This window comes from Molothrus ater, chromosome 13, assembly GCF_012460135.2.
Source record: "Molothrus ater isolate BHLD 08-10-18 breed brown headed cowbird chromosome 13, BPBGC_Mater_1.1, whole genome shotgun sequence".
Taxonomy (NCBI): Eukaryota; Metazoa; Chordata; class Aves; order Passeriformes; family Icteridae; genus Molothrus; species Molothrus ater.
In genome coordinates this window covers 20,152,880-20,164,355 of record NC_050490.2, presented here as the reverse complement: position 1 = coordinate 20,164,355, position 11,476 = coordinate 20,152,880, and the positions used below count along the sequence as shown (strand labels likewise).

At 68.2% G+C, this 11,476-nt stretch overlaps 3 protein-coding genes across 3 annotated transcripts; 1 reads left to right on the top strand and 2 right to left on the bottom strand.

Moving 5' to 3' along the window:
• The first annotated feature begins 1,010 nt into the window (after positions 1-1,010).
• Positions 1,011-3,731, top strand: LOC118690783 (gonadotropin-releasing hormone II receptor-like). Its single transcript, XM_054516261.1, is given in 6 exon segments — positions 1,011-1,039; positions 1,417-1,510; positions 2,090-2,635; positions 2,979-3,183; positions 3,296-3,556; positions 3,559-3,731. Coding segments are annotated over 6 exon segments (1,308 nt in total).
• A 1,652-nt stretch (positions 3,732-5,383) lies between these two features.
• LOC118690784 (uncharacterized) lies at positions 5,384-8,004 on the bottom strand. The gene is given in 5 exon segments (XM_036389727.1): positions 5,384-5,692; positions 6,145-6,266; positions 6,269-6,392; positions 7,001-7,624; positions 7,765-8,004. Coding segments are annotated over 5 exon segments (1,347 nt in total). The 3' UTR covers positions 5,384-5,455.
• Positions 8,005-8,202: 198 nt separating this feature from the next.
• On the bottom strand, positions 8,203-11,271 carry LOC118690908 (ankyrin repeat domain-containing protein 34C-like). Its single transcript, XM_036389903.2, is given in 4 exon segments — positions 8,203-8,768; positions 8,771-9,039; positions 9,041-10,181; positions 10,949-11,271. Coding segments are annotated over 3 exon segments (1,530 nt in total). The 5' UTR covers positions 10,147-10,181; positions 10,949-11,271; the 3' UTR covers positions 8,203-8,613.
• Positions 11,272-11,476: the final 205 nt, after the last annotated feature.

Genomic DNA, 11,476 nt, shown 5'->3' with positions numbered 1-11,476 from the left:
TGCAGCGGCTGAGGTGGGTCCCCCAGCCTGCCCCTCCTTCCTGGCGCTTCCCTCCCTCATGTTTGTGGGGATCCCATTAGTGGGGACAGAAAGGAGTCCCTTGTCCCTGCCCAGGAGCCCTTCCAGGGTGTGGGCTGTCACTGCCACCACCCCAGCCCTGCCTGCAGCTCTGCCTGGTGCTCACCCTCCCCCTGTCTCTCCCCAGGATCTCTCTGCAGAGGATCTGCTTTCACTGCTGGAGGCTCTGCTCCCAGCACAGCCCCGGCACTGACCCGGGTGAGTCCCGGGCCTGGAGCACCGCGATGCCCATCTGGAGCCCTGCAGCTTGGGGACACGTGGCCCTTGGGGCAGCTGCAGGAACAAGCTGCCCGTCGGAGCCTGGAGCCGTGCTGGACGCGCCGGGCACGGCTGGATGTGAATAAACCCTTGTGCCCTCTCTGAGTGTGTCCAGTGGCTGTTCCAGGAGGACTGGGCACCCAATGGGGCTCGGCATGCCCAGCAGAGCCATGCCTGGGCTCTCCTCGCTGGGCTGCAGGGCTGGGGGCTGTGGGGCAGCCAGCTGGGAGAGCATCCTGGAGGAGTATCAAGAGAAATGCTCCCCTTGCCCTGGGGCCTGACCCCTGGCCAGGAAGGGCTGAGGATCCCCAGCACCCTCCAGATCCAGCATTCCCACCTGGCAGTCTGGGCCTGTGGGAGCCGCCCATGCAGAGTGAGATGGGCAGATTTGGGGTCCAGCTCGGGGTGGGGGTGGGCCTGAGCCCACGGGCTGGAGACCCGGCCAGGAGCCGGTGATGGGGACCCTATGCCCCCAGCCCCCTTGGTGGCTCCCTGAAGTCTGGGGTCCCCATTAGCAGGAGGGTGTTGGGACCTGGCAGCCATGTGCTAATGTGTCAGGGGTGTATCCTCCCAGCTCTGGGCTCTGGGGTGAAGGGCGGGGGTTAATGAACCCCATGGAGTGTGAAAGGACTCTCTAATGAGGTTAATATCCTCTGCTGGGGCGGAGGAGGGGCATGACGGAACGGAGACAAGCCTTTGAGATGTAAAGCAGCCCCCTGGCCTGCCCTCCCCTAGGCTGCATCCCTGCTCTCCAGGCAGGGCTGAAGGGACCTGGCACATGCTCCAGCCATGGGGACACTGCCATGGGGATCACCACAAGCCGGGGAGCAGCTGGCAGTCACGGGGCTGGGAGGACGAACCTGTGGGCCTCTGGGCCCCCCAAATGCTGCACCTCAATGCAAGGAGCCCTTGTGTGCTCTGATACCTGGCCCTGGCAGCAGCAGTGCCAGACCTGGGGGGCACTGGCAGCACCCCCTGGGCTGGGGGGTCCCTCCCACAGATGTGGGGCACATCTCACTGTTCATTCCCATGTGAGCACCACGCACGCTTACGTGTGTGTCCGTGTGCTGTGGGTGGCAGGGGAAGGACCGTGCTGTTCCGAGCTGCTGGCTACGTCAAGGACCATTCCGAGCTGCCAAGGGCGCCCACGCCACAGCAGCTGCAGCTGCAGCAGGTGCTGCCTCTCTGCAGTACCTGCCCCGGTACCTGCCCCGCTCCCCTCGTGCCCCCAAGCAGATGCAGGAGCCCTCAGCACAGAGCCTCGGCACTCTGTGAGCACCAGCCGTGCCATGGCCTGGCTGGGGAATGCCAGGCAGGACACCCTGGACACAGGTGAGGCGGGGGGAATGGGGTGTCTGGTCCTACAGGCTCATTGTTGGGCTGGGTAGGGTCCCCATCCCAGGCAGGATCATGAGGGGTACTCTGGGCAGGGAGGGGCACAGCAGTGATGGCCTGAGGTAGGGGGCGTGTTGGGGTCATCTGCCAGTGTCTTCCTCTGCCCTGCTGGTGCCAGGGACCCCTGTAGCTCTGGGGGCATGGAGGGGCTTTGGGGGCTGCTGGAGGCTCGGGGGTAGCAGCAGGATGCAGCAGGCAAGGATGGAACACAGGGAAGTGAGCTCAGAGACGTGATGTCGGCACTGTGGCCCTGGGCAGGGGGCTCTAGGGGACAGGACCCACAGTGCTGAGTGTGGCCTGCCCCACCCAGAGCCCCCCCCAGGGCTGCCGCTGCCCCTCTGCCTGTTGTGGCAGGTAGGGGCCACGCAGACCCGGCCCTGCAGTGGGGAACAGCAGCACGGAGCCCCCCGGCACGACGCTCCCTGAGTGGGGCTGCGCCTGGAGCCCCCCGGAGGAGAGGGGCGAGGAGCCCCTGCGGCTGCCCACCTTCTCGCCGGCCGCCCAGGTGCGCGTGGCCGTCACCTTCGCCCTCTTCGCCCTCTCGGCCGGCTGCAACCTGGCGGTGCTGCGGGCGGTGGGGGGCCAGGGCAGCGGCCGGCGCCCGCACATCCGCCTGCTGCTGCGGCACCTGGCCGCCGCCGACCTGCTGCTCACCGTGCTGGTCATGCCGCTCGACGCCGTCTGGAACATCACCCTGCAGTGGCGGGCGGGCGACCTGGCCTGCCGCCTGCTCATGTACCTGCGGCTGCTGGCCATGTACGCCTCGGCCTTCGTCACCGTGGTCATCAGCCTGGACCGGCAGGCGGCCATCCTGCGCCCGCTGGCCATCGCCCGCGCCCGCGCCCGCAACCGCGCCATGCTGCAGGCGGCCTGGCTGCTCAGTGCGGGGCTGGCCGTGCCCCAGGTACCGACCGGGCTCTCTGGTAACACTCCCCGCCCCGCCCGGCCTCCGGTGGCACCGTCCGGGCTCGCTGCCAGGGCTGGTGCCACTGTGTGACCCGCAGGGTGGGATGGGCACGCGGAGCTGGCAATGGAGCGGCTGTGGCAGTGACCCCCCTTGCCCAGCTCTGCCCACTGTGGGGGTGCCCCAGGCCCCTGTCAGTGCAGAGCAGAGCCAGTGCAGGGGGGTAGCAGGTTCCCCCCCCCCCCCCGAGGCTGGGTCTGTCCCTGTGGGTCTGGGGGTCCCTGCTTTGGCCTCCATAAACCCCCATTACCCATTACTCCCACCTCACCTCTCTTGTCTGCAGCTGTTCCTGTTCCACACCATCACCCTGCGGCCCCCGCACAACTTCACGCAGTGCACCACGCGCGGCAGCTTCCCCCGGGCCTGGCACGAGACCCTCTACAACATGGTGGGCTTTGCCTGCCTCTTCCTGCTGCCCCTGCTCATCATGGTCTGCTGCTATGCCCGCATCCTGCTGGAGATCTCCCGCCGCATGGGCTCGGGCCTCTGTGAGTGCCAGGCACCCCCGTGTCCCGGGGCAGCCCCGTCTGGAGCTCTGTAGGGAGCCCCCAGCTTTGCCCCAGCGCAGGGGTGCCTGTCCCAGCCCTGTTTCCCCCCCAGTCTCCTCGCGGGACGCGTCGCTGCGGTGCTCCAGGAACAACATCCCCCGGGCGCGGCTGCGCATGCTGCGGATGAGCCTGGTCATCGTCTCCTCCTTCATCCTCTGCTGGACCCCCTACTACCTGCTGGGGCTCTGGCACTGGTTCTGTCCCCGCGCCGTGGAGAAGAGGATCTCGCCGGCCCTCACCCACATTCTCTTCATCTTTGGCCTCTTCAACGCGTGCCTGGACCCCATCACCTACGGGCTCTTCACCATCCCCCTCCGGGGGGCTGGGGGTGCCCATGCAGGCAGGGTCCCCTGGCCCAGCCCCCCTCCCCGGCCACGGGCTCCTTCCGCTGCTCAGCCTCCTCCCTGCCGGCCCCGCGGGGAGCACCGGGGCTGCGCCGGCCCCTAGGGGCTGCCAGGGAGCCCTCCTGCCACAGCAGCTCCCTGTGACACCAGCTGGGGTGCCCCGGCAGGGGGCCTGGCAGCAGGGTCAGCACAGCTCCATGAGCATGGAGTCACTGCTGATCTCTCCCTGCACCCCAAAGTGCCTCTGGGGGCTTTGGGCTGGTGGGGTGCCCCCCTCCCCTTTCCCTTCTCTGTGCCCTGAACAGCAATAAAGTGTCCTATGGCCACCTCTTGTCCCTCCTGTGCCCGCCCGCTGGGAGCTGAGCTGGTGTCCCCAGAGCCGCCCCCTGACTCATGGGGGTCACAGCTGCCCCTGTCCCCACCGTGGGCAGCTCAGGAGTCCCCAGGCAGGGGCAGATTCCAGGCCATGCCAGCCTGGCCAGGGCTGGGTGCTTCCCTCCCTGTGCATCCCCACAGTGGGTGCAGGGCTGGTCCCTGCCAGGGCTGGTGGCAGTGCCAGGGTGCTGCTGCTGTGGCTGTGCTCCAAGCAGGAGCTGCTGGCTGCTGCCCAAGGCTGTTGGGAGGCACACGGGGGCAGCTCTCCCGCCCGCAGCAGCTGCCCAAGGCCACGCTGCCGGCAGAGCCTTGGCAGGGAGGTGGGCGAGGGCTGCGGCTGCCCGGGCCCCTCACTGCCCCCAGCACCACGAGCACTGCCAGAGTGAGCTGCTCTGGCATCCCCCAGCCGCAGGGAAGGGACCCCAGAGCTGGGCTCTGCCCGGGGTCCCCCTGTGCTCCCCTGGCTCCTCAGTCCCCACTGTGCAGTGGGAACCCCCTCACAACCCACTGACACTGCAGCCTCACGCTGGGGCACACACCCGAGTGTCCTCCTCGGGTCCTGTGCCAGGAGCAAGCTCAGCTGTGTGGGCAGGGGGCAAGGCAGGAGGGCAGGCAGAAGCTGTGCCCAATAACAGCAGTGCCAGCCATGCTTGCAGGGATTTATTTGAAAGTGGCAAAGGAAAAGTCTAGTGGAGTTGCTTCAGCTCTGAGAAATGATCTCACACCTGCTTGAGGGCTGGAGGGCCAGCATACCAGTCACTCCAGGGGTCTTGTGGGGCCCCAGGGAATGAGGGGCTGCAGTCCCAGGTGTGTGTGGGTCCCCCGCGCTTCTGGGGCAGGGATGGGGCTTCCTCGGCACGTGTGGGGGGAACGTGTGAGGGGGCTGAGCCTCAGGCACAGACCGGTGTGAGTATGAAAATACCACCTGGTACAGGCACACCACCTGCTGCCAGCCTGAGAACTGCTGCGAGGGGAGGAGCTGGCAGAGCCAGAGCCACCCAGCAAGCAGCCTTCCCTTGGACACTGCTGTTGCTGTGTCCTGCTGCTGGGCACCCTGCCCACCACGGGGCAGCTGGGGTGCACTCAGAGACCCCTCCAGCCCACAGGCAGCTCTGCTGGGGCCGAGGGCACTGGGTGGGGGCCGGGGGGGCCAGTGCTGCCCCTGCCCTTGGTGGCTGCACAGGGCTTCAGGGGCAGCGTGTGGTCACATCCCAGTCACGTCCCAGGCCTGAGGGTGCCCCAGTGCTGTGCTGGTGCTGGTCCCACCCGCTCCCCAGTGCAGCCAGAGAACAGGGACAGGCTGGCCAGGCGAGGGGACAGGGTAGGCCGGGCGATGGCAAGTGGGAGGTGATGCTGGGGGACGCCTGTCCTTGGGTGGCAGCGTCACCAGCTCAGCAGTGTCACCCCTGCTCCCACCCCCGCCTGCCCACGGCACCGATCAGAGGTGCAGTGTCTGTCCCACTGCCTGCTCCACTCGGGCACAGACAGCAGCTCTAGGTGCCAGCTCCGCCGCTGCTGGGTCTCTTCTCGGTGAAGAAGCTCTTGAGCAGCACCACCTGCCCGATGCTGACCACGAAGAGGATGAGGGTTTCCCCCACTGACCAGTACGAGACGCGGCCATTGAGCTCCTCAGCTCTGCTCCTGTCCTGCGCCTCCCGCAGCCGGTAGTGCGTCTGGGAGTCGATCACTGCCTTCAGCATCTCGTGGATGGTGACACAGGCAGATTCCAGCTGGGAACAAGGACAGGAGCACCCTGTTGCTTCTGACATGGCTCAGCTGAGGGAGCCCAGGGCCGTGCCAGAACACTCAAGAGCAGTGTTTGTGTAGCAGGTTTCCTGCCAGAATCCATGCAGGGTGGTTCCCCACTGGCACAGAGCTGAGAGGCCCATGAGGGCACCCGAATGCCCAGCCCAGAGCTCACACCTAGGGATGGAATGGCTGATGCAATTCCCTCACGTGCGATGGACACAGCTGCTGCAGAGAGGGGAACCCAGAGCCAGCACAGCCCCCCCGAGCCAGGCAGAGCAGAGGATGTGGTGTGTGGTGGGGCTGTTGGCCGGCGGTTGGCACTTCTGCATCCAGTGCGGGAGGAAGGGGACACGTCCCCAACTGCCATCCCACAAGGCTGCTTGGGGCTGCAGCAGGACCCTTCCTTCCTCCCTCCTTTCCTCCCAGGACCCACCTGTGTCAGGGCAGTGACGCGGTTGTTCATGTCGGGCAGGATGGGCGGCTCGTCGCCCACCTGGAAGTCAAAGTAGACGATTTTGTGGGAGAAGGTGGAGAACTCGTTGCTGAAGCAGAAGTGTAGATACCCTTGGCCTCGGTGTGGTGCGAGAAGCTGTCGTACTGCTTCTTGGTCTCCTGGTAGATGGTCTTGCCGTTGGGGTCCTCCACGTAGCAGTCCACATCATAGTGCCCTCCGCTGATCACCTGTGCAGGGAGACGCATCTCCGATGGTGGCACACGCCCAGCGACGTGGCAAGGGCCCCTGCCCCTGCCCCAGCCCCACAGCTGTGTGAGAGGCCAGCGGGCACCATGCCCATGGGATGGGGCCCAGGCCAGGGGAGCCCTGGGGAAGTTGTGCACCACAGTGCCAGCAACTCAGCTGGGGTGCCCATGGCTCAAGTGGGGGGCCTGGAGACAGGAACGGCCCTCATGACCCAGGTCAGGGGTGTCCACGGCTGATGTGGGCACATCCCAGGCCTGGCTCTCAGGTGGGCACTGCTGGGCATGGAACTGGGGCTGGGAACAACTCCTAGTGCAGCATGGAGGGAGCTGGGGTGGAACTGCAGCCCTGCCTGGGGCTCTGCAGGTCACAGGATGGGAGTGCGGGAGAGGCATGGGCAGGTGGCATGGGCAGAGACAACAGCACGCCCACGGCAGGGCTGTGGGCAAGGGGGCACAGGCACCGGGCCCCTGCAGGCACACCCGGGCAGGGGCACAGGGATGGGGCACAAACGGGGCGGAGGGGCCCTGGCAGGGGTTTGGGCAGGGGGTGCAGGCACGGAGCATGCAGGAAGGTACAGGCAGGGTAGTACCTGATAGTCGAGGGTGAACTTGACGCCGCTCTCCAGCTCCTGGTGGAAGCAGCGCTGGGCGCTGTCGGGCAGCTCCAGCGTCAGCTCCGTGCCGCCGGCCCGCAGCGCGCCCAGCAGCGCGGCCAGGCACAGCGTCCGCACCGCGCCCGGCATCGCGCCCCGCACCGAGCCCGGCACCGCCTCCCGTAACCCGGCACCGGCACCCGCAACCCACAACCGGCACCCGCAGGCCGGCACCGCCTCCTGTAACCCGGCACCGGCACCCGCAGGCCGGCACCGCCTCCTGTAACCCGGCACCGCCTCCTGTAACCCGGCACCGCACCGCAACCCACAACCCGGCACCGCAACCCGCAACCCGGCACCGCCACCCGCAACCCGGCACCGCCACCCGCAACCCGCACCGCACCGGCTCCGCACCGCCCCCGGCACCGGCTCCGCACCGGCCCCGCCGCCGGCCCCGCACCGCCCCCTGACGTGGCGCTTCCGCTGCGGGGCGGGGCGCGGGCGGCACCTCCGGCCCCGGGGCGGGCACCCGCGGGGAGCCCGGGAGGGTTCCACCGACCCGGCACCCTGGGCCCCCCCGGCATCTCGGGGCCGGGCGATCCCCGCGGCACTCCCGGGACCCTGTGCGGGCGGCTGGTGTCGGCTCCACGCGAGATCAGCCTCCGTCCCAAGCTGAGCGCTTTATTAATGCAGTGCAAAACCAGTGCACGAGTCTCCGCAGGGCCGCGGCGTCACCCCAACACCTGCCCCTGCGCCCCTACGCGCACGCAGTCCCGTGAATAACCGCGATCGTGGAGCGATGGAAGCTGCGGGAGCCACGGCCCACGGCCCTGGGGAGCGGCGTGGGGCGGGGGGGCCCGCGGGGTCTTGGCTCTGGCGCCGTGCCTGCGGCTTTCCCGGTGGGATGAAGCGCTGGGCTCGGCCCGTGTCACCCTCGGTGGGTTGGCATCCCGGCTTCCCCGCCGCTGGCAGAGGCTCCCGTGCAGCCGGGCTGGGACCATCCTGCTCGGCGCTTCCTGAATTCAGAGCTCCTCGGCGTGGCGGGGAATGAACCCCCTGAGGTTCAGATCCTTCAGAGACCAGACAAGCCCATCCCGGCCCACAGCCCACGGGGCTGCAGCGGTGCCGGGTGTGCCGAGCGGCCGCAGCTCCGGGAATCCCGGAGGTGGAGCATTGTCTCCCTCTCCCGCTCCGGAGAGTACCGGCACGGTCCGTGGCTGCACGGGGATTCCGCTCCTCGAGCCCCCTCCGTACTGAGCCCCTTCCCCTCCTGGAAGGCACTTCATGAACGCCTCGGCCCCAGAGATCACCACCCGGTGCTTCAGGCCGGGATTCGGTGAGAGAACGAGCAGAATGTAAGAAAAGCGGATTGCAACTAGTGAGGAATAAGTGAACTGCAGGTGGGATCCTTGGCACGGAGCTTGGCGATCTGGGACGGTGTGGGATCGATCTCCCGATCAGCCTGATCCCGATTCAGCCCCTGGGCTCAGGGCTGAGCCCCCCGGCCACTGGGTGTCCCCGGAGCCTGTGCCCACTCTGTGTGGGAACTGTCCCGTCTCTGCGGGGACAGCGCGGCCTTGGCCACCTCCCTGTGAGCAAACGGGGCACGGCTACTGCGCCACGACCTCCTCAAAATCGGAGAGGTGCCGCATCTGCTCTGCCTGCATGGAATGTCTGCGGAGGAGCTTCCTGTGGGCCCTCAGATCGCCCCGCCTGGGCGAGCTGGGTGCGAAGGGCACCAGCGGCTTCAGCCCAGCAGCCAGCGGGAGGGGGCTTTGCTGGAGCCGATGTCAGGAATCGGGGGGTTGGGGTTCACATTCAGGGGGGGCAGGTATCCTGGCCTTGTGTGGGAAATGTGGTCCAGCAGCAGGGTCCCGGACCCTCGCCTCTCCAGCAGGCTGGGCGGCCGGCGCCGGCCGGTGCTGGGCGATGTGCTGGTGCTGCCGGAGGGAGAGTCACAGCAGCCGTCCAGCAAGGCCAGCTGAGACCCGCTCAGCTTGCGCCTCTCGGACGGCGCCTTCCCCCGCCTCGGTGACCGGCGGGTCCCCGTTGTGTTCGGTGCCTGGCCTCCACCAGTGGGGAGTGTCCGTCCCTGCGGTGGAGCTGGCGGCCGAGCCGGTGCTCTCCGGCTCCTCGGGGACCGTGGCGCTCCGGGACAGGCACGGGTGGGTGCCCGGGCTCTTCTCATGGGTGGCTTTCCATGCCAGTGGCCCCAGTGCCTGCTCATCCACTGGGGGGAAGAGAGAGGGGTCCCTTCCCTTGCTGCTGCTGCCGCTGCGGGTGAGGGAGGGCTTTTTGGAGAGCGAGAGGTCGCCGATGCCCGTGATGACCTCGCTGTCGGTGCAGACCCGCGTGTCGTCGCGGTGACTGGAGGCCGCCAGCACCGAGGGTGCCACCAGACCCCAGGGCTCTGACCTCAGCCGCTTCAGCCGGGGCAGCTGGGCTCTCCGGGCAGTGCCACCTCGCTGGCCTGGGGAGGGTGGCTCAGTGTCCCCAGGGTGGGAAGGGTGTGGGGTGAGAGTGCTGCTCTCCTTCTCGGCAGGGGAAGGTGCTGAGACAGGAGTTTTCAGGTGGGTGCTGGAGGGGGCTGTGCTCTCCTCGAGGGGAGCCTTCTCCTTGAACTCCAGCGCTGGGGCAACGTTCAGGTACTGCTTGGCGGTCTTGGTGCCAGAGGCTGATGTGTCCATGGTGATGATGATCACCTCCTTCCCCTTGGCTCTGCAGGCATTCAGGAGGTGCTGCAGCACAGCCTTGTCCTCAGCGTTGATGGCGTGGACCAGCGCTGAGGCTCCTGAGTGGTCCTCCAGGCTGGGGTCTGCCCCGCTGTCCAGCAGCAGGGACACCACGTCCCCCCCAGCCCCGCGGATGCAGGCGTGCATGAGCGCCGTCTTGCCAGACTTGTCCTGGATGTTGGGGTCGGCTCTGTTGTCCAGCAGGTACTTCACCATCTTGGCCTTGTGGCTGCTCTGCTGGTCCACGTGCGTGGTGATGCAGGCCACCATGAGGGCGGTCTCGCCCTTGTCGTTGCTCTCGTTGATGTAGGCGCCCCCCTCCAGCAGCAGCCGGGTCAGCCGCAGCCGGCCCAGCCACACGGCCTTCAGCAGGGAGTTGCCCCCCAGCTCCAGCTCTGTCACTTCATCCATGGCTGCTGCTTCCCGCTGGGTGACGGCAGCGGTGCCTGTGGGGGAACCACGGGGAAGAGGTGAGCCCCGCTGCTTTGTCCCTGCCTTCCTGGGATGCTCTGGGCACTGTCCCACGTCCCACTGTCCCTGAGGCTGTGTCCCTACACCTGGTGCACACAGCTGCCAGGATGGGTGCCTTGGCTTCCCCAGGAGATCAGAGAGCTTCTGGTGGTCTCCACTGGCCTGCTGTGTCTGGGGGCCGCAGCACGAAGCACACTGGAGACGGTGTGAACTTCCCTGATGGCTTCCTGGGCTGGAGCCGGGATCTCTGCTTCCTCACTGCCGGAGGGAAGCAGAAGCGGCCAGTCATGCTGTCTATTGTGTTTCTACCGCCCCCTGCTTCTGCCGCCCCACTGACCCCCGCTGCCACCCCCTCCTGCTGCCCCCGCTCCCTGTCTCACTCCTCAGAGTGCTCCTGGAGCCCCGAGCAGCCGGTGCCCAGAGAGCGCCCCTGGAGAGGGCACAAGCCTCCCGGCCCTTCCCACCCCTCCGTGCCCTCCGTGGGATCCTGCGGCCCCTGGACCCGCGGTCAGTGCCCGCTTAGCTCCCAGCCCCTCCCAAAGGCGCCCACGGTGCCGCTCCCTGCCCGTGAGCTGCCCACGGCCCCTTCCCGTGCGGACCCTCGGACCCGGGGGGAAGACCCGGGGGCGGCTCTCCCCCGCTGCCGCCGGGGCTGCTGTGCCTCGCGCCCCTCCGAGCCGCGGCCATCCCGCGCCGCCCCCGGCTGCGGTGGTGACGGTGGGGAGCGCATCCCACCCGGTACCTGCTGCCCGTGGCGGTGTGCGGTGCCGCTCTCCGGGGTTGGTGCCGCTGCCCCGTTCCCTGTGCCGGGGCTGGTGAGGTGCCGGTGTCGGTGCCGAGTGCCGGGTACCGGTGCCGAGTGCCGGGTACCGGTGCCGACCGTTGGTGCCGGTGCCGGGTACCGGTGCCGACCGTTGGTGCCGGTGCCGGGTGCCGATGCCGATCGTTGGTGCCGGTGCCGGTGCCGGTGCTGGTGCCGATCGTTGGTGCCGGTGCCGGTACCGGTGCCGATCGTTGGTGCCGGTGCCGATGCCGGTGCCGGTGCCGGTGCCCGGCGCTGCGCGAGGAGGAGGGCGCGGGGGGCGGCGCGTCCGCCCGCAGGTGGGTGCGGGGAGCGGCGGGCGGGGGTGTCCGTGTGCGGGGGGCTGCAGGATCTGTGTCCGTGGGCTGGGGGCTGTAGGGTCTGCAGGGTTTTTCTCCGTGTGCGGGGGGCTGCGGGGTCTCTGTCCGTCTGCGCCCACCCGTGCGGGGTCTGTAGGGTCTGTGTCCG